The 22,555-nt window shown below is 43.5% G+C and overlaps 1 protein-coding gene across 2 annotated transcripts in view; it reads right to left on the bottom strand.

The window, feature by feature from the left end:
• Positions 1–995: 995 nt before the first annotated feature.
• Positions 996–22,555, bottom strand: part of LZTR1 (leucine zipper like post translational regulator 1) — a 34,240-nt gene continuing 12,680 nt past the window's right edge. The window contains exons 10-20 of one of the 2 annotated variants that reach the window (XM_084301995.1): positions 14,511–14,621; positions 13,648–13,740; positions 12,564–12,659; positions 11,722–11,905; positions 9,737–9,906; positions 7,702–7,858; positions 6,791–6,917; positions 5,536–5,685; positions 5,225–5,330; positions 4,021–4,174; positions 996–1,155 (exon numbers count right to left, since the gene is read on the bottom strand). In XM_084301995.1, the coding sequence (XP_084158121.1) occupies positions 4,022–4,174; positions 5,225–5,330; positions 5,536–5,685; positions 6,791–6,917; positions 7,702–7,858; positions 9,737–9,906; positions 11,722–11,905; positions 12,564–12,659; positions 13,648–13,740; positions 14,511–14,621 (1,347 nt within the window). In that variant the 3' untranslated portion in view covers positions 996–1,155; position 4,021. The remainder of the gene's footprint in view (positions 1,156–4,020; positions 4,175–5,224; positions 5,331–5,535; positions 5,686–6,790; positions 6,918–7,701; positions 7,859–9,736; positions 9,907–11,721; positions 11,906–12,563; positions 12,660–13,647; positions 13,741–14,510; positions 14,622–22,555) is intronic. The other variant, XM_084301994.1, reaches the window with a different exon arrangement.

Here is a 22,555-nt window from a genome sequence, read left to right as displayed (position 1 = left end):
AGTAAAATAACAGCTTCTCCCTTTCAAGAAGCCCAGCAGAGTAGCACTACCTCTGGGCTGCCTTCTGCTTCACACACATTTCTCAGGCAGCAGGAAAGGCAGCGTGAACCCACCCCGTGAACCTTCTCCACCCAACTGCCAGCTACTGCTAACGCGTGTGGCTGGGCTGGGAAGGGCACACTGCTGTCACTCACCTTCCTGCAACGAAGACACTTGGGTGTAAAATTAGTAACAAGCTGTAGCACAGACATTTATTTTTTACCAAAGTGACCTTCATCAAGCTGAGAGTTCTTTTCGCTTAATTTTCTCCAAAATGAAAGCCAAGTCAATCGTGTAATGCAGGGAGATGATGTTAACTCTTTATTAATATATTGATATTGAAAGGCTTAGTGAGACAGGATTAATGGATTTGATGGTCAGAAAGGAAGGCTGTAATCTTCTAGTTTGACCTGCAGCAGAGCATAGGCCTGGGCTTCCTGCAGCCCACCAATCCAGGCAGTTGCAAAAGGGCTTATCTTTTAATCCATACCATGGGAAGTCTCTGAAAAGTCACTACAGTCTGGTCCAACAGTCAGCTTCACTGCTAACACCATGCTCTCTGCTTCCAGTTTTGTTATATCTGACTTCCACTTACAGCCCCGGGCTGTTTCAGCTGAAGTTCTTTAAATAGTCTTCTTTAAATACCGTGTTTCAAAATATTAATGACTCTCTTACTTGTGACTGCTTTTACTTTACAGTATATAGGAGCAATAACAGGCTTGATTCGGACCTTAGTTATCCCCAAACTATGTGGAATTAATTAATTCCTTAATGGTTTCCATTTTACATTTGTGTAACGGAGACCAAACCCTTCTCCATGAAGGTACAAACCAAGCAAATCCACAGGAGAGTAAGTCAGCTGTCCACGCTCCTCTTGGCCGTCTGCTAGATTGTGTAGACACTATGAGCAGCTCAGTACGGAATGGTAAAAAGAGAGTCAGCTGTAAAGTGTTAGATTTTTGAGAAAAAAAAATGCAAAGTCCGATTTACCAAAGCATGTCATATGTCTGAGCCCAGCTCTGCACACTGCTTGTCTGAAATGTGGTTAGCTAACGACTCTATGATGTCAAGAAGGAGTGGCTGACTTAGGGAGCGGAGGTTTGGCAACTTGGAGACCTTCAAGGAAAAGAAAAACAAAACAGAAGAACAGAAAGAAATTAAAAGCCTCCCCAAAGCACAGCTGATGTACCATCGCCTTCCCCCTGCCACCCCACACGAACACGCGGGTCAGTCAAGTCATGGCTGGGCGCCTGCTGCGTGAGCTTTTGCTCACAATTGCGGAGCTGGGAAGCAGAAAATGGCCCACGGGAGCTCAACTCGTGACTTCCTGCACTTTCATTCCACTTTCAGGCTGCTGCACGGAGGGGGTGGGAATGGAGAACAGCAGAAATGCTGAGCCCAGCACTGCCTCTCCAAGAAAGGAGCAATTCCTATTCGTAATGGCAATTCTGCTGTTACTGGATGCAGATGAAGCCCTCTCCTAAAATCAGACCTGGGCAGCAGCACAGCCCTGGGCTTTGAAGTCTGTGTGTGTGTTTCTGCCGACCTCCAGATCATCTGAACTTGACTGAGGACCTGATCTCTTCACTCCTCTGCTCCCGAGGAGAGGTGGGAGTTTAAAGCAGAGCCCTGTTCAGTACCCACGCTGGTTTTGCTGGTATGCCTCCCGCAGTCAGAGCAGGCCACTGCAGCACTAGCCAACACAAACCTTTGCCACATCAAATACACGGGAACCTACAACACGTACGTGGTAGAGCACATCTTTCTGCTCCTAGGCTGCTCAGAAGCTCAACTGCTATCAAAAGGGAGCTCTGGGCTTTCGTGTCCTCCACATCTTTCTAGAAGCAAGGCAGCAATCCCTCCTTCTGCAGCCATTAACGCCCCTGTCCAGCCTTGAAAGCAGACTGCCTAAAAGCCTGTCCACTTATCCAACCCGTATTATCTGATCTCATAAAATAAATCACCTCACTTTAAGGAGCTCATCTGTGATAAAGCATAAAGATATTCTGAGCATCTTCTGAAACCCTGGGAAGGAAACCACTGAGTGCACTTTCAGAAGGAGCTCAGGATAATACCTGCTGGAAATCATATGCCCAAAATAAGAGGGCACAAGGACGGGGAGGGAAAAATACCCCGGTGACACTGCTGGGAATCCTGCTCTGTGTCAAGAGGCACACGCTGCAGAAGAACAGATCAGAGCTGGTGTCAAAACACACTCAAACGCTTCAGAACAGCAGTTTTATTAGGGCTTTTGCACAGTGCTGACACACAAAAGCCTAAATACACAGCGCCCCAACTACTGAACCTCTGGGAACAGCTCTTCAATTGGTGTTCTTACTGCTGGGAAAACTCTTTTAACCTTCTGAATCACGAACAACATTAACCAAGCTGGGAGAAAAGATCACAACGGCCATATACCCAGCCTGTCTAAGCCTTGATGACCCGCCGGGCTCGCACAGCAAGAACAAGTCACCTTTCAGAGCCTGTGGCATGCCAGGGAGCAGAACAGCGAGCATTCCTGCCCAGCCACGCACACACAGTCACACAGAGCTGGGCCAAAAAACACACACTGGAGCCTCTCAGGCCAAGCACAAACATTGCATAAATAAGATTTCTTGCACATCTGCTTGACAGTCTTCCAGCCACATTTTGATGAAAACCGTTCTAAGAGTCAGCAGCTTAAATATAAAACATTTCCACATATTCTGGCTAGTGAAGACGAGTACAATTGAGTAACACCCTTTAGTTCAGATCTTTTTTTTCCTGAAATGTTGCAATATTCATTTCCCCCCAGTGCATTCTGGTGAGAATCACTCCAACCTGTTTGTCTTCCTGTGGCCTCCACTGGGAAGGACCACGAGATTTCAGCTTGTGGGGACTGCAGCACAGTGACCCCAAACCCAAGGAGCTGTCCCAACCACCTGTGTGTCCTGTAGCCCGCAGAGGGACCATTCCCCACCCCATGCTGAAGTTGGGCCCCTCTGCGGGATCCACGAGGCCAGAAGAAAATGTGTCAGACAAAGCCAGGGGCTGTAACCTCATGCTGAGCTCCCTCCACCAGGCGTGGGATTCCTGGATGCTGGCTCCACTCTCAAAGCTTCTTATGCATTTTTAGTGATTTCTGAGTGTAAAACTCATTACATTTGGACAACTTCGGCATTTAATAAAGAGCCCAAATACCTCCCTCTGAGTATCCGATCTCTAGATACCAGCTGGACCTAGCAGAGCTTCCCTTCCCTGTGGGCAACAACAAGAGGACCATGAGGTTAAACATACCGAAGATGGAGAGCTCCTTGAATACTGGCCATGGCATTATTACCAGGAAGTATGTAGCATCCAGAAATCCCAATTCCCAGTCTCTGTGATATACCTACCAGTTTCAACAACCTTTAATAGTTGAGCAACAAACTGGTGACATGCTAGGAAACTCTCATGGAGGGATCGTGTGTCATATGAGCAACACGATGACAATACCCTTAACTTTCTCAAACGAGGACTGGAGTATCAGCACTTCAGGCTCATGACCTTTTCTATCACCCTGCATCATCCTGTGTGGTTTCCATGTTTTGATACATGGAAACCACAAAAAGCCCAGCCAGGACATGGTAATCTGCCTTTTGAGCACACGACAATATAGCATCTATGACAGGGAGAATACTTCAACAGAAATATGAACACCGCACTTGTAGCTACCAGTGAAAGAGAAAATCATGCATTTGATACATGACAAACTTATCTTGTTGTACACACAGGAACCCAACGATGGCATGGCACAAAATTAACAACTGGAACAAGCGGAAATGGAAGCAATTCTGTGCAACTTCTGTTTTGGAAGGTGTCTGCATTTCCAGACTAGATTGTTCTAGTCTTTTATTTATTTTTAATGTTAGAAGTGTGCCTAGCAGACTTGTCAGAGAGAGCCAAGGACATGCAGCCAGCTCTCATCTGTCTCACATGAGAAAGAACAAAATGGATTCCTACATTAATGTGTCTTTAACCAACGCAGAGACAGAGGACAGCAGCTCTCAAAAGCCCCGGAAAAGATGCAACCAACCTTGGTGAACTGGTGAACAATGATGTGCAGACAGTGCCTCTTCATGTCCAGGGCTTGGGTCTTGTCAGCTGCCTCCAAAATCTACAGCAAAAGCAAAGGCAGGGTTTTCCTTCTGCATTGCTCAGACGTGCAGTACACAAGTACTGTTCTGACTCGCAGGAGATAACTCCTCTGAGCTACAGAAACATCAATGTTTTTCATTACAAACCCAAATCTTTTCTAAACTAATCAGAAATAAGCCTTGGATTTAAAATGTGTGGAGTCCTCAGGAGATAATCAGCAGGAAACTGCAGGTCTGTTTCAGAGCCAGGTTCCCTGAAGTGTCCCAGTGAGACTGGTGTGGGCAAGAGCCAAGAGCAGTCAACACAGGCTTTGATTCTGCTCATGTTGCAGAGGGTTTGGTTTTCTACCAAGCAAATGGCTTGCTTTTTGCCAAATAAATGGCTTTTTCAAGGAATATTTTTGTTGCCACTTCATCGCCAGATCCTGTCTGACAGAACAAGACTAACATCATGTGCATGCCACCGTTTGCTCCGGTACAAGCGTCTGCTGAAAGGATTTGGAGCTGGCTGCTGAGCCTACAGTACATCCTAAAAAGCCCTTTAGAAGCTCTGTGGGATGAGGAGCTCCAAAGGAACATCCTGGTGGCCAGTCGAGCAATACCTCCGAACACTTCTGCACTAATGACCCCAAGAGCAGACAAGGAAACAAAGCTGCTAGAGGCTGCGTTCCTGCATTCATCTCAGTCATTCAGAGCCGCTGTCCTCAGGAGGGGCTGCGCAGCCTCAGGGAAATGACTTGGGAAATGACTGAGTGCACCAAACCCACAACAAGGGACGTGAATGAACTGACAGCGATTCCTGCAAGAAACTACCTCACGTCTGCTGTGTCCGATGACCATACTGATCTTATTTTTCGCACGCTTTCCTACACAAACATGGCCCTTATCCCAATGCATTCAACTCTTCCCTACAAAAGCCCACAGCAGCTTTATCTTAAAATGTACACACCTTTACAGCCTACAGCTTCAAGTAATTTTTTTTTTTTTTCAAAAAAAAGAATAAATCCTAGGCCAACTGGACCAGCGTCTTTGGCACTCCTGTACCATTAAAGTTAGTTGGGGACAATTACCTGGAGTACGTTCTCCACTGTAACATTCATTTCTAGGTTCTGCTTACAATAGGCTTGCAGTCTGTTGTTGGAGAAGCCATAATAGTAAGGTGCAGCAAAGAGGTAGCTGTTAATCTCGTTAAGGAAAAAAAAAAAGGTAAAGCAGAGGTAACAGCACTGATTGTAAACACAAATGCAACGACAGAAGTTAGAATGGTGTTCCTGCTGCTAATGCAGTCCTGAAAATCCTCAGCCTGAGCCTGGCAATCCAGAGCTGAGGCACTGTATGTGCACTTTAGACAGATACTTCATTACTTCGGATTTAAGGATACAGGGAGTCTTCAGGAGGCATGTTTACTTCTCCATAATAAATATATCTAAGCATAGATTCAAATGCTTGTTTGCTGGGAACCATTTCACCTATTGAAATATTCACTTGTCCATCTTCTGGCATGAAGGAACGGAACATGGCTTCAAAGTAACTGGAAAAGGAAGTAAGACTAATGTAACACACTGCAGACAGGCAGTTTAACTCCCTACTGTTCAAAGGCAGCTATGAAGCACTGCAGGTTCCAAAGAAGTAAATGCAGGTGATAACCTGGGCAAAAACATTGCTAAATTGTTGTTTCATATATGTCTGCCTGTGAGAGTACTCCAAACATAATCCCCACAATTTCCATCAACACTACCTGAATTTGTCTGTTTCTTGAAAATTAGGACACACGCTCCTTTGATTTTTGTCTAATTTGCATAAAACCCAGCAGAAAGCTTAAAGCATGATGGATTTCCTTGCTATCTACAGGCTGTAACTGCCAATCACGCATCGGGGTTTCTTTAAAAGAGTTGTGAAATGTTTCTGGTAACATACTACGGTAACTAATACTGAATAGTATTACTGGGACTGGAAAAAACTTGTGGCAGTATTTGAAGTAGAAATTTGATGTGAACACCTCACGTCTTGCAGGACGTAAAGGTGAAGTTACACAGAACACACAAGCAAGGGACAAACCCACTGCTTCCAAACAGTGCACAGGGAGAACAGAATGCATCTTCAGAAGGGTGAACTGCTTGCCTCTACAGCCAAGCATAGGAACAATCTAGTCTCTGTTATGCACCATTTTTTTTCTATGCTTATTCATACCCAGTCTTAAGTCTCAGCAGGTGAGAAAGAGATTCAAGTTTCACATGATTCAAATGGATGTTCACCACCAGAACTCTTTCTGAGCTCAATGGACATCTGTTGCTTTCCACTTCACTAACACAGCCTTATGCCTTACACCATTTTTCCTTCTCGTGATTTTAAAGATTCTTTGTCCTGCAGTGCAGCTTCTTACACATTCTCTAGAGAGTCTCTACAATTTTAATTTCCTTCTATCTTCCCCTGCTGGGTATCAAATTGAAAAATATTTAATCACTGTTGCTTAAAGGCTTATTATACTTATTGAGCAAAGCTGCATCTTATACTTGATCTGGATACAAAGTTCCTTCCTGTCTTCTACAAAAAGCAAGCTGACCCCCAGACTGCACAGCACTGAGTTTTACACAAAGAATATTTTTTATAGTTTTAGTGATCAGTGACTCACTCACCTGGAGCGGGCTGCTAGGATTGCTTTGTGGGCTGGCCGTGGGTGGCCATCCAAGAGGAGGATGATATCACAGAATTCAATCCCAGCTCCTTCAAGGTAAGCCTTCATGTCCTGAATTAAAGATGTTCCTGAAAGTCAACACAGTGAAATAGTTAAAAACATGATAGTTCCAGCTGACCACGTGCTGTCAAACTAACATATGGCCAAGTCATAGCTCCAGGCCCTCTTTCCTTTGGGACCCTTGGCGTGAGCAGAAGGCAGGCCCTTCCACATCATTTTGGGGCAAAATGAGTTTCATCCTTCCCTACCACAATCCCTCACCTGCTGCCCATCCCAGAAACATACCCAGCAACTCTGCTTTCAAACTGGTGACAGCAAGCTTCTTCTCTTCTTTTCTTCCACTAACTCTTTTTTTCTTGGTTAAATTTTCCATGCTTTCTTTCTCTCTCTGTCTCTCATGGTAAAATCATCACTGGCTTAGTCCCAAAATCCTCTTCCTCACTCCTGCTTCTTCTTTGGTATAAACCAGTGAGAGGCCAATGCCTCCACTCAGCTTGATTACCTTCTACTCCACTTAAACTGAAGGTCTACTGCCTTTTCTTTGAATCATTTTTTTATATCTTCCCACTCCTTCTGCCTCTTCTCTCTCTGCACAGAACCAGGATATGTTATTGCAAGGAGAACAGGACTAAATTTAATAAAACCTCCCATGTATTTTAACGTGGATAATGTTCTGACTGAAGCTCAATGGAGAAAGTACTGGCATGTCCTGTCTTAGCCTGGGAGACAGCCTAATATAGTTACACCAACTGAACAGTCAGTGGTCTACTCCCAGGCCATTTCCTAGGCTAAACAAACTGCTAGCAACTCAAAAACACCATAGCTAATAATTTTATAAGGTATAAAAGTTACCAATGTCAAGCGGCTGATCGGAATGTGTTCGAACAGGAGGTTGCTGCTTTCTCCGCACAATTTCCACTATGAGGGATGAAGAAAGATGTTCAAACTCCTTCATCATTATTACCTGATTAAAATGTGATTCTTTCACCACAAAGTTCAGGCAATGTTCCTTAAAAAAAAAAAAAAAAAATTACCGTTTTTTGCATTAAGTCATCCTACAGCATCACAGAAACATTATGCTGGTAAACAGCCATCTTTTTCTTATGAGTCTCCAAATGGATCCCGCAGCTGCAAGTATAAAATCTCTCACTCACTAAGTGACCACCTAGGCTCCCACTTAAAGACAAAATCTGGGACAATTCTAAGTATCTAGAAAAACCTAAGAAATAACGAGGGAAAGATTAATTGAATCCCATCCAGCTGCTCTGAAGATTTCTAAAATGGGAATCTCAGGAGATGCCAAAAACCTCATGAAGCTAACTAAGATTGGTTGCTATTTCATAATAATACATTATACAATTAGATACCAAAATTTAATTAGAAGAGTGAAGAGATCTTAACTCTTAATACTATCCAGTATTAAGAATTACAAAGAGGAACAAATAGCTTGAAGGATTTCCTTAGGAAATTGTGTGGATTTTATCTTAACCTTTTCTATAGATGTTGCAAAGTCTGAAAAAGATCTCACAAGCTCTTGTATGACAAACTTGCTAGAAAAAGTCAATGTGGTAGAAGGAAGACAAATGAACCAGACCTAATGCTGAACAGTTAAAGGGACAAAAAAATAATAATAAATAAATAAAAATAGGTACTCCATTTGCCAGTATGAACCAATGCTTTCCCTCGGGATATTTTCATAAGGAAAAAATATAATCTACACCAGCTCACCATACGGTGAGCACAAAATTAAGCCAAAGAGTAATTACTAATTTCCAGTTTTTGCCATGTTATTTCAGCTGGGATCTACAGGGATCTGTCTAGGACCCATCTGCAAAATGTTTTAAATAATGACTAGGGTGCCAGAAAGAGCAGCCTTCTGTAGGTGGCACCTAGCCATGAGGAATAACAAGCACTTGAGAAGACAGGATGCCAATTCAAGATGATCCTGACAAAGTGGAGCGATGTGGAAGAGCCCCTGTCACCCTGCTGCTAGCTAAGGCAGGTGGAAGTAGCTTGCTGATCTGACGTTATTGGCACTGGGTCCACCAATGCTGAGATACTCAGTTCTCGAGCTTCTGGGCACCTGATGGCACCACGGTCCTGTGCACCAAAGGCTGTGCCAGCATCCACAGAACTGCTGCTGACTCTGCTCCTGTTCTCCTGGATGTCCTTCCTTTGCCCAAATCCAGTACAAAAAGAGTGCCTGAGGAAGTCCACGTGCATTCTGGCTTGTCAAGCCCCACTCTGCTTGTACTGGTCAGCTTTATGGCCAAGTGATGGGCACAGGCTGTCCAAATCGGCACTGCATGATCTTGCACTAACCCTTGGACTTGAGTGGAGGAACTTCTTTGCAGCTTTAAGCAGGATTGGCTCTGGCCACTTTTGGTGAGAGCCAGACCATCACAGCAAAAGCATGGTCTGAAGCCTTGGGGTATCAACCCTAAAAGCCCTTGGTCCCACCAGATGGAGATGGGGAATTGCCAATACATTGCTTTTCTAAAGAATGTTTGTCAGATAAAAGTGTGAGAACTGTGTTTAGTTTTTCATCAAACCAGGTGAAAGAACCTGTTAGCAGGCTCTGCATTAAACAGTGGGGCCAGAAAATGCACTGATTCCACCTTGCTGCAGTGAGAGTGAAGTGAAAAAAGCCAAAGTCATCCTGTCCTGTTTATCCTACAGGACAGATAAGTAAAAATATCAGACACTTATTGAAAAAACCTACGTAATTGTCACGAGCTCCTGCAGTACAATCCACACTAGCATATACCCAAGCAACTGTAATTATAGGGAAGAACAGAATTTGCAAAGCTGACAGCTTTTGCAAAACATTAATTACATCAAGATTATTTTTTCTAATTTCTTATCAGTTACTTTGTATGCAAAATACCTTTAGCTGATCCAGCTGAAGCTTGTTAGCATTTTCACACACAATGAGCACATTCTGCAGATCTACAGATGCTTCAATATACTGAAGGCAGAGCTGTTCCAGTCGAGAGAGCTTGAAGTTTAAGGCTAGTTTGTACACATCCATAATAAGTAGCACGTCCTGCACATGACCTGAAATCACAAGAGATAAAATGCCCTTTCATAACTCTAGAGAGCTCACGACACAAAAAGAGTGACCTTTCTCAAAGCATTTCTTTTGCATCAACCTGAGCATTCAAAACAGCAGAACGGGCAGCGATTGGTGAAGCATTTTTACAGAGAAAAAAATTCCACTGCTGCTTAGACTAAATCAGGAATTGGTACTAAAAAAAGAAATGAGTGGGCTTTCAAAATGGAGGCATGAAACCGCCACCCCAAAAGATTTTTTGGAGAAAGATTTTGTGACCATCAGGAGCACAATTTTTCAAGACCCTCGAAAGAAGAAGTCTCTAAACACGCTGACAAGCTCCTAAACTAGCAGTCGGTTTTTCCAAAGTGCTCAGCTACTGCCAGTTCTGCTGAAGTCCTTGGTATTTCTGCAGTGTTAGCAATCGGTTCCCTGATTTCAACAGGCCCTTAGCAAGGCACGCTGTATTTATGCACTTACAGATCTGAGGTTGCTCTAGAAGAGAGGGCTGAAGGCAGGGGGGCAGCAGGGACCCAAGCTGACCACTGCAACGGGGCTACTGAGAAACCACCTCCAGGAATAATCCTCCACAGCCTTTGCCTTCCTCACAGGGGATTCTCAGGCCATCTGCTGTAACTACTTTTTGAGAGAGAAAAGCCTCCTTGCATGTTATTTGGCTTCCCAGTGTCTAATAAGGAAAATCCCATTTGATAGGCGTGCCAAGTGTGATTAGCTCAGCCCCTGAAGCAATCCCCCAAGGCGCTAACCTCTGAACTACGGGGAGCAACTGGGAATATGTAAGTCAGGACAGGACCATTGGAGGATCCCAGCAGACCTGTAACACTGCAGAAAGGTAAGCACCAGGGAGAACATGTGCTAGGCTGGGGAGAAGGGTAAGAGGCTGCCTAGCCTGTAACAAAGGGAAAAGTTCAGTGTGATAATCCCTTGTTTGGTCTGGTTCTGTCCTGCAATGAGCGTACTGAGGATTAGTGAACCAGCTGAGAGCAGGATCTGGCAATGTCAGCAGAAGCCAGTGAGAAGGTTCCCTCATCCCCATTAATTAGGCTTCGCAGGGAAACCTTTGGGACAATTGCATACAAATTAATATTTTACTGAGAATTACCCTTTCCAGAATGGATTGAAGCTGAAGCAAAGCTCCAGCGTTAGGGTAGATGCACCTCAGTTTAAATGACTGTGCCACGTGGCTGCAGTTTCCCTAGCCCCCACCAGCTGGACTTCCCTCTGGGTATCCTGCCGTGCCACAGCCCAACAGACCTCTTTGCTAAAACAAGGCCGCGAGTTAGACTTGCTGTGCTGAAGCTGAGATCTCTGGCTATGACTTCCTGGCCTCCAACTGCTCACAACTCAGCCATCTTCAAAGAATGCATCTAATGGGCTTCTCGAGGCATTCCTTTGGGTTCGCATATTGAAGAAATGATAGATATTGGCTTGCTCTGCTTTTCATTGCACCCTCAGTTTGCAATGAGCCAAAACAATAGCAGAGAAAGGAAAACAACCACAGGATACATGGTCCTCCCAGACAGCTTGTGGTAATGTTCAAAACACCATGATTTTTTTTTACTTCCATCTTTTGGAAAGATCACTAACCAACCCTTCCTTGATATTTGAAGATAATCAGGGAAAAACAGAAGCACTGGCTAGCATGCTTTGATAGAAATTTGCAATACCTATATCACTTTTTGTCTCAGGTAGGTCATTAAGTGCTTTCATTTTATCCACAAATACTTGACCCTGCTCCATATCAAAATGAATGTTCACTCCTCAGTTGCAAGCATTCTGTTCTTATCCTGCTGTCCTACCTTTGCGAGGGTATTTTATTTTGTCCGTATACAGAAACTGCATGAGCACCTCGAAGGGTTGCGCTTCAGCCTCTCGGATGGGCACTTCCAGCAGCGGCTGCAGGCGACACAATTTGACGTTCCCACCAATCCCATCCTTCTGACACGTTGGATGTCCCTCGTCTTCAATGTCTTGCTTTGATTTCTAGTAGGACAGAAAAAACACTCAAACATGGCAACAGTGCTGTGTCAGCCAGCACACTTTACTAGCAAACCAAAGGAAAGATTTTTCTCATCACTGCATAATTTTCAAGACTCAAGACCTCATTATCTTCAAGATTATCTCCAAGATATAAATTAATTCGTATGTATTAGAGACTTACTGTTTGTTCCATGCCACGTGACAAACATGGATGAGAGCAAATGTGAGCTCCTGGACAAAACTCAAAAGCAGTTTTTGTCTGCTCCCTTTAATCTGTCTAATCTTGTAGGCCATCTCCCATTCCATGCAACCTTTACCCACCCCAGAACGAGGGCTATGTGTGTCTCCTTAGGCGTATCCCACAAGATTAGAACTTAGCTAGGAGAGCTCCCAGGAACCACATCACCAAATCCAGATAACTGGATTAACTTTGGCTACTCCATCTTATGCTCCTTGCCTACCCTGATGGACATCCAGTAGCCTAGGTTAATACTAATTATCCTCTTTAATTTACTGGCCCAACAGCACCTTAGCATCAGATGCTGCTTTGCTCCTACATCTGTCTCAGCAGGCATTATTTTTTTTTCCTAATAACCTTATTTCCAAAACTGGGCAGAATAAGTACTACCTTGCCACAAGATGACTGTTCTGAGATACTCACTTGTTTCAATCTCTCCCTCGCCTGCATGATTTTCTTCTTCAACCACTTGCAGCGAGCTGTAACAATTGCAGTATGTCCTCGGACCCGTTCTTCCTTCTGCCAAAGGGAGAGGAAGAACACACATTAAACTTTAATTCCCAAATCCCATGGTGGTGGCAGATGGCAGCAGTAGCAGAAACCTGGGCTGTACTCCAGGTTACCATACATTTAGTTTAGGTTAGAATGAAAGACAACCCTGCATCTGTTCTTCACATCCAGATGAAATTCAACACCTATATTCCCTAAAGGCTGAGCAATGGCAAACACCACTTGGAAAGAGTCTTTGTTACATGGACTGAGTAGAAGCTGTTGTATAGTTTCAGTGGCGTGGACCTTTCTCTTATCATTACATCTGATTTCAGTTTAAATTTTTCTTTTCAAAACAACGGTATGCTTCTTTGCTATTGTTCTTCATAATCTATTTAAACTGTTCTTCGGAGCATCTGATCTCTGTGAAGTCTTTTACAAATTTTTACAAAAAAAAAAAAAGAAATGCAGATGAGCTCAGATTTCTCAAGTTTTTCTTTGAAAAACACATTCTTTTTACAATTTAATAATCGTTTTCATTACTAGAGAATGAACAACATTCCTCTGTGCAGCTTTTTCTCATTCTATTTTATTTCAGTGATTAAAAATGACTTCTGAAGCGATATCTAGATCTGCAAACAACTGCCTTGCTCTTTCCAGGGAATAGTTGTGACCTCAGAGTACAGAGGTCGTTAGTATCACTTTCAGACTGCAATTACATGTAACGAGCTCTGATAAATTCAAGTTATGTCTCAGTGACCCAAGGATTTTCTTAGTTTAAAGCTTTCTTCTCCTTTGCAGTTTTATAAATTTACCTGGATTACTGAGATTTACTAAACCAGAAAGACATCACTTAGACCAGTGGCACTGCTCTTAAAAACTACAGTACCAGAGATTTTGGCACAACCATTGCACAATTTGCTTTTTCCCAGCAAACATGCTACACATGCAGTCACACCCCTGTTGGGACCCCCTCTTCCTGTCAAATCCAGTACCATTTTCACTAAAATCTACTCACCTCTCCCAAAACAAACTCCAAGTCACTGAACTGCCTATTTTCCCATAGCCTTCCATAATCTTCATGTAGAGTGCATTTTGGGTAACAGGAAAACTAAAAAACAAAAACACCACAAAATACATTTTTGTCTGTTTCAATTAAATATATCCAGAAAGACTGTGGATGCTTACTACCACGGTATTTTCTTACTAACTTGACATCAACACAGTATATAAAGCTATAAAATATCAAGCAAACCACATGCAAAGGTTTCCTCTAGGGTGAGAGCAATGAAAGGTAACAGGGTAGCTTACAAGAAACGTGTCTCAATGTGGTTTGCAGATTTCTGGATTTGGGGGGCTAAGTGTCTCACCTGCTTTCAGAACCTGTCTGTGAGTCCTATGCAAAAAAAAAAACCAACAACTTTCTATTGGGGGAGGGCATTGATCTGGTGTGAGTATTGCAAAATTAAAAGTTTTAAATTCCCACATTCGCTGGGGTCTGCAGTAACAAGACAAATCTTCAAATTTTCAGAAACATCCTGACAAATCCTCACTGATACTCACTATTTGTCAAAATAAGTTGTCATGACCTAAGACTTTAGAAGGCACTGGAGAGCTTAGCCTTGCGAAAATGCCTGTTCAGGTAACGTTTCTCAGATTTTAGAGATACACATTCATTATTGACAGCCGATATGCAAATGCAAAGGCTTCCTGCAGGAAGGATGTCAAAGGGAAGCCATGAAGCTCGCAGTGAGCCAAACCAGAGACTCCTCTGTGTCGGGAGATGGAAGCAGGACTCGTGCAGAAATGATGTGAACATTTGGTTTGTTTACCAGTGAGTTGCCTGGAAGCTGTACATTTACCTGGAAGCTGTACATTTACCTGGAACCTGTACATTTCTCCACTTCTAATGTTGTTGTCCACTGTCCCGCCGAAGATGTACATAGCATCTGAGATAACAGCTGCAGCATGGAAAAGTCGCCCACTGGGTAACTAGGGAAAGAAAAGGACAAAATACGTGAGTGAATAAATAAAAACAGCCTTTTTTCTCCCAAGAAAAAGGGCCTGTAAGAGATCAACAGAGAGAAGGGAAAAAACCTCTTCGTAGCCTAAAGCAACATGACCGCTTGCATCCTAAGACTGACATTTCTTTTATTTTAGGATTGTTTCCTTGAACACACTTGCCAGTCACATTTAGAAACATCTGTTCATTACACCTTCCAGCAGATCTGTACATATGCAGGGCTCTGCATAGCACAACTGTTACAAAATACATCACTTACCAAAAACCATGACTCAAAGCTAAGTTTTACATAGGAAAATCAAACACGCTTCTAGAGACAGATTCTGAAAATGTGTTCTCTAGATAAATTTAGGGCTTATTCTGGGCATTATATGGAACCGAAAAGTTGTGTGTGCCCCTTCCCCTGCAGCCCACCGAGGCAAAGCCACCCCACACTGCCCCAGCTGCTTGTAGGACCGAGGGACTGAGGGCTCACACTGCCTCATCCAACACATGCTTCGCCCCATAGATTTCCAAAGTGGGAAGGAGTCCCTGCAAGTCAAACCTGCAGTGGTCCTTTTACATTTTTCTTTCCTATTTCTTCTGAGGTTACACAAACGATACCGATTGAACCAGCACACCTCCCTGAGATATCTATATAAAGTCTTTGAGTGGTGACTGTAACTTTTTTTTCCCTAGTTTGATCAGGCTTGTTATGTTTTCCAGGCAGCAAATCTCATTAAATCTTTGCCTACTAAATAAAAAGCCCTCTGGTATAAGAAATCTTCTCTTCTTGTACATATTTATAGACACTACTCCAGTAAGCTCAAACATGAAACAACATTATGTTTATCTGGAGAGGCATATTTTCCATGAAGCCATGCTGACTGGCATTTTTCATTACCACCAAATTATCCCTTTCACCACAGCGTCACACAATGGTCTCATTTAGTTTGCTGCTCACCAGAATTTGCATGACTTTTGATTTTCTTCAAACTCCAGCTTGCAGGGATCCAATCCCCCATACGGCAACCAGTACCTGTGCCTCTGATTCTCAGACGTACGGCCACGGTTTTGCTGGCTTTATGTTTGTCTGCACCCATTCAGGAAGCCATTTGGATTACTCTGGATAAACAAGATGCCTTCTGTCTCCAGCACAGGTCATGGATACATCATTAAAGAACATCTGAACTTAGTGCTAAAAAATACTGCTATGGGAAATTACTGAATAATACTGGTCTACTAGTAAATTCTTGCTGGGCGCCTATTTGGTACGTCTCCAAAAGAGGATGGTAGCGCTGCAAAAACAGTCAGTTATACAGCCAGCATTCCCTCATACTAGTAATCTCGTTTTTCAAGCCAGTACATCTTATTTAATTAATCAAACATACGATATTAGGTTAAAAAGACATCAGTGAGATTATCAACCAAAGCTCCAGTCTCACTCCAAAATATGAACTCTGCTTGCCAAGACCTATTTTTCCAAAACCAGATGAGCTGACATTAGTTATATTATATTATCTTTCTTGAAACTGGCTCTCCAATCAAAAAAAAAAAAAAACAAACCAACAAAACAAACAAACAAAAAACACAACAAAAATAAACTGTCAGACATCAAATGCAGGCCACCTGGCTTGTACTTATTCAGGTCATTTCCCCTGCCTTTTTTTTCCCCCCCCTCAAATACATGATACTTTAGCTTTGTTTTTAACCTAAATAATTCTTTAATACCAAAGGATTTGCTTTTAAAAAGTCGCCCATTATGTTTAAAAACCACTTACTTTTTTTTCCAGTCAAAAAAAAAAACACTATAGCATTTTCACAACTGGTGCCAGAAAGGAAACATGAATCATTTGAGTATTTAATCAAGTAACACTTCACTTGCTAGTCACATCATATTTAACTCAAACAATGATTTTTCTTTTGTAATGGTTGGTACCAGAGCGGTCAGGTAAGCAGAGCCTTGCTATTTACTAATTAACTTTAGCAATCAACACAAGCCTACTTTTTTAATACACATGTTGCATTTTTAAACCGAGTACTGAGAGAAACGTACATATTGTAGGATAACCCACAGAAAGGAAGGCCATACACAGTTCATCAAAACATTCTGCAGCCCACGGTCTCTCAGGATCCTCGCTTTGCTAAATGAGAGGAGCAGAATTTGGGCCAGCCCAGAACTTCCCGCTGGGGCTGCAGCCCTGCTGAGCGCCCGATGCCACGGCCATGAACCCCCAGGACCGAGGCTCTGTCCGCAGCAGGTAGTTACCTTCCTACATTTCAGTGTGTGTCATCAACAATTTGGAACAATTTAACTGGGGTTACGCTGGACGTTCCATCACGGGGAATTCTCCAATCTACAAAGCGTGTTTTTCTAAAATCTGAACCTACCTCACACAGGAACTACTGCTGGAGCTCAGATGATGTGCGTGACACAGCCCAGGTGGCTGCATCCTAGTCTCACCTATAAAGAAAGCAGCTCCTATGCTACAGACCTGGCGATCCCAGTCATTCCCAGCTCAGACAGTGCTGGAAAACAGGGGCCATGGAGAAGAATCCTCGGGCTCTGCAGTCTCAGGGCTGGGCACTCACGTCCTCCCGCAGGCAGGGCGCTAACCCAACATCCTTCCTTCCATTCCAGGAATGGAAAAGTAGCAAGGAGAAAATATTCAGAACTAAACGAATAAAAACAGAAAGGTTCAAAGAGCTCAGGGGTGTGAACAGCTGGAGAGAGGCACGCCGGGCTGCATGCTCCCCAGTCTGATGCCAGACGCCAAAACATCCTGCCCTATCGTCAATCTTTTGCTGGGAGACCGCCCAAGCTGACAGAATCAGCTGCTGAATGTGCTCAAGCCAAGTGCAGTTTAAATGGAACAGGTATGAAATAATAGCTGTTTTGCTAGCTGGGATGGCCAAAAAGCCTCCCAGCATGGGACTCTGTGGAGAACAGAAGACGAGAGAATTTACAAAACCTGAAACAGAGCCACAAAAGCTCCGTGCCACATTCGATACTGGGGTCCTGGAGCTGTGTGGCCTGATTTTAAACAGCAGAGATAACAGCCATCGCTCTGCTCGTTGTCCACAGACTGTGTTTCACAGACCGTGCACAGGAGAAACCCCACAAATTGTCCTCCCGGAGGCTGAGAGCCCAGCTGTAATTCAGGCAGTGCGTGACCTACTCAATCCGAGCTTGGTTTATGCAGGTATTTTTATACTCGTGTTTTCCTCAGTACTGAAAAAAGTCTCATCCCTTCTACTATGCACACAGTCAAATCTGATTGGGTAAAAAAACAACAAAAAAAAAACAAGAAGGGCACTTCATGCAAAGGTGGGGTGAGAATCAGAGTGTCTAATGGAGGAGACCTGTCTAAGACTGTGAAGGGCAGCGCTGAGCATAACAGGGTTGCAGCTACCAGACCACAATCCCTTGCCTGAGCCTGAATAAGAGTACAGAATCGCCAATTTTCAACACGCAATCACTCTCCTACAAGTAACTGGGTAGGCAGAAAAAGGTGTATTGTGTTTCTTCCTGTGAAAGCTAGTGCTTGTGCTGCATCTTCTTTGCTGTGATTGAAGCATTAATGACACCAACTCTTGTCCGTCTCACTAGAAACACAGAGAAGAGCCTCGCTCTGCTTTCTGCAGCAACTGTTGATGCATTTCAAAATACGTGCTTCACCTCGCATCTCTCCTTCACTAGGCATCTCCAGCTCTTCCAGCTTTTTGCTGGGGTCACGTTTGCTGACTGCTCTTACTGCTTCGCTAGGGATGCTCCTGATGGGCCACGTATCTGAACACACATCTGCGCAAATAAAGGTGTGGTGTGTTCAAACTGCCTCAGAAAACAAAACTATCACTCAAATATATGGTTAGCAACTCCTTGCTCACAACAACGTAAGCCAAAGTTATGGTTAGGAACGGCTGCTTTCAGAGGAACAAAGTCAGTGTAGAGAAAATGAGAAGTTCAGCTTTTGTTTTGCAGTGCAACACATTCATCCTAATCTTCTTTTGTGAGTCAGCTGTCCCCAAACACACCTGTGACATAAGAATGTGTTGGTTATTCTCATTTTGGTGTTGGGAAAGAAGCTCAAAAACTTCCTGATGTCATCCGTGCTACCCTACCCTTTGAACCTTGCCCATCAGCTCCCACCTGGCTCCAGGCCCTCCCTCAGAGCACAACCCTTTCTCCTCACCTTCCCAGCCCATCGTTCTGGTCACATGAGCTACCTCACTATGTCCAGCGAGGTCTGTGACATGGCCTACTAATTCCTCCTATTTCCAAAGCCAGGTTTGTGTAGAGGCAGCTGAGATGGGCTGCTTTCACAAGGACAGAGCCAGAACTTTCCCAATCGTGTTGTCCACCAGATGCTTTCTCACTGTCTCCCCTGCCTTCACTTTTCATCAGATTACGACAACCCTTCCTTGCGGTAGCTTTGTGTAAATATTCCAGATAACACACTGAGAATTGCACTCAGGATTATGATGATGAGAGGCACAACACCTTACAGCTAGGCCCAGGTAAGGCATGCTTAATGATAAAGGTACACGAGCACACCCACTGGTAAAGCCCTCCTGGGATAACAACAGCTGCTACCTGAAACCAGCACTCTAAAAATACAACTTGAGTCTGGCAGGCGAGATAATTCATGCAAACTATAGTTTTTATTTGTAGTAACTGTGATTTCGGTACGGGTTTCTTAAGGGAGTTTCAGTAAGGGAGCTGCTGGTGGAACTGGGTTCGCACCTGAATCCAGGCGGCTGTCGCTCCTCTTGCTCCGAGCACACAGCAAGCTGCTAAAACCACAGATGTGTCACCAGTCTGAATGTATTTGTCGCCTCTAGGTCCCATTCTTATCTCTCAATCAACACGATCTCCTTACTTTATTAGCAGTGCCTGACAGAAAGAATTTTAGGCTCAATCCTGACAGCTCTCATGATCTGGGCTGGCACCACTCCCCACGACACACTGCCCTGCTTCATCTGTCCAAGTGTTTTCCCTAGCTAAGGTTAATGGGATTTGCAATCTGAGGTTCCTTTCAAGCTGGAATCTTTGCTTTCAAGAGCAGATCTCATCAGTCACCCTTTCTTCCCTTCCAGTATACCTCTCCATGCTACTGACAGGATTTAAACCATCATTTTCAAAATGCAAGTATTTCAGAACATTTTTTTTTTTTTTGGGGGGGGGGAGGGGGCATTTCTTGCACTCAGAACTCATTTCAATGCCCAGTCTAGACAGCACAAATTGAGAGCTTGTCCTGTGGCACTCCTCGGGGTTCTGATTTGACTTACAAAGCTGTGCATTAGTTCTGCTTCTCCCTGTGCTAGAGCCTAGCAATCATTCAAATAGTTGAGATTAGAGCCCTGAGCATCAACTCTGGTGCTGATTCCACATACTTTAAAATAAACTTAATTAAACCTGCGCAAACCTCAACATAAAGTCATTGGTTTCAATTTTAACCTCACCAGGAATACATTCAGCTTTACTTAAAGCCCTTAACGAATTAAGTTGAATCAACATAAAAGTAGAATTAAATCAAATGAATAGTTTTCACTCAGGGGTCTATAACTGCCTTCTATAAGCAATTTACAACTCATGTGCAGAGCTGAAGCTTAAGTGGTTCCTAGATTACAGCTTAAGGTGAAAAGTCTCAAGATAAATTCAAGGAAAAAAAAAAAAGGAGTGGAGGAGAGAAAGTATATGTAAGACTGAAATTTATTTCTCTCTCCTGGAATAGAATTTTATTTTATTTTTTTTCACTTCTGTATGTTTCTTTATTTACCTCTGAGTCTGCTGTGGGTGGCTGCTTAACTGTTGATATGCCAAAATCTAAACCAAATACATCCCAAGATTTTTTTTAAACCACGTTCTTCTGAGGGCAAGGAAGGAGCTTCTTCTGGGCAGATACTCTCTCAGCCACTTCTGGATGGGAAACCTGGTTATGAGATTTAAAAACGGTACCGTGTAAAAGTATAGATGGGAGGCATGAGAGACTGGACACCGAGCAGGAGTCCCCCTGCGGCTGAAGCTCCAAAAGATCATGCCCATACATCCAGAACATTCAGAATTGGTCCAGAGAAGCATCAGAGTCTTGCCTGCAGCCTGCCACTGTGACTGAACAATTCAACAGATTAGTCATGTTGTTTGCTTACGCTTTTTGCAACAACAGATGTACGCAGCAATTAAAACCTTAAGCATTAATTCCTTTTTGTCTGCCGTCTCCCTCCACTGGCTCTTTGTGAGGGGCTAAGGATTTGGTTTATTGCAAGCAGGAAGAATTCAGATTGCAAACAAAGATGGCAGAGAGGCAATATCTCAAACATTCCCACTGTCAGACAGATTTCCCAAATTTGGCTTGATCAAAGAATGGCGCAGACGGAGCACCACCAAGAGACAACCCGTACCTCAAGTCAAAGCTAGCTAACGTGTTTGGAAGAGGACAAAGTAAAACTTTTTCTACAGCTAATAGCAGCCAAGCTTGCCTGTTACACCACGCGTTGGCTGCTCCTTGTGGCCAAGCGCTCACCCGGCCCTACTCATGGTCCAAATGCAGCTCCTCGGCACTTCTGTCAAGAAATCTGGGTCAGTTACAAAAGTTTCTATGAATCTCTTCCAAGCTTTGTCATGGTAAGCTTCCTTCTCTTGGCTGTGAAGAGTACATTAGCTACATACACTGTTATTGCAGGCAGGGAGTATTTGTGTTGCTTCCAGGGTTTATCTTGTATCGCCTATTCATTTCTCAACGCATTGCTAACGTTTTCCATCCTTTCTCAGAGTGAAATTTCAGCACTCTGTGCAATATTAGGAACTAGCTAAAATCAAATCCACTGCAGCCACATTTCAAGGCTCTGCTTTCTCATTCTCTCAGCTTCTCAAACACCATCCTGTATTTATAGGATGCATTTCTAATTGTGTAACTTCTGTCCTCGCCCCCATATGCGAAAGAGCACGTATTAAACCAGCTGATCGCTGTGCTGAACTCCAAAGCCCAGATCTCTTTCGCAGCCTAGGGTCATCGATGAGTATCCAGTACCACCAACAACTCTGAGCCAAAACAAAGTAAAAAGACCTAAAGCCATCAATAAGAAAATCTGGTGAACCAACGTAAAGATTAAAAAAATATTTTTTTTTTCCTCTGAAACTAGAAGAAAACCATAAGCTCCAAGTCCAAATAGGAAGTCATTACTAGTAGCTGATTACACTCAAGAGATGCTTCTGCGCTATCATGCTAGGCAGCAGCATAAAATGCTCAAACAGATGGGCAGACAGAGCTTTGGATGTTTATTAAGTTCAAGGGGATTTAGGGACTAAAAATATTTTCACATGCTGAGTGCAGAAAAATCTATAAACTTTCCAGGCAAAATTGGAACAGAACCATTTTAGAGTGAATTTCAATAGGTCAGAGCTCTGCAAATGTGCAAGGAAGCAGAATGCAACTGCTGAATTGCTTTGTTGTGCCCTTCCTTAGAAAGTGATTCCTTTCTAAGGAACAGAAGTTATTCCTTTCTAAGAATAAGGCAATGGACTCACCTGTCCTAGCCAACGATGGCTTATGGCACTAGACAGTAAACGAAGTGCTGTTTACAATCCAGGAAGCACCTATGGCTTTAAAAACTCTTGCAAGATGTTAACCTAGGAACACAGCTTGGGTAAAGGCTACTTTCACCTTTAAGCAGGATCAGTCAGCTAACCACTGGCCAGGCAACCCCAACTTCAGTCCTGAGAAGGTTATGGGGCAAACCCTCCTGGAAGCTGCTTCCACCACATGAAGGAGATGACTGGGAACAGTCAGCAAGGATTTAGCAAATAACTCTTTCCTAACTAATCTGATTGTCCTCTGCAAAATGCTGACTGGCTTGACAGATTAGAGGAGGGCACCACGTTCTCAGCACATCTGTAGCTGACATCAAATTGCCTGCAGTGGCT

Source organism: Netta rufina (genome assembly GCF_964035555.1).
Source record: "Netta rufina genome assembly, chromosome: 26".
NCBI lineage: Eukaryota > Metazoa > Chordata > Aves > Anseriformes > Anatidae > Netta > Netta rufina.
This window is presented reverse-complemented; position numbering and strand designations above follow the sequence as displayed.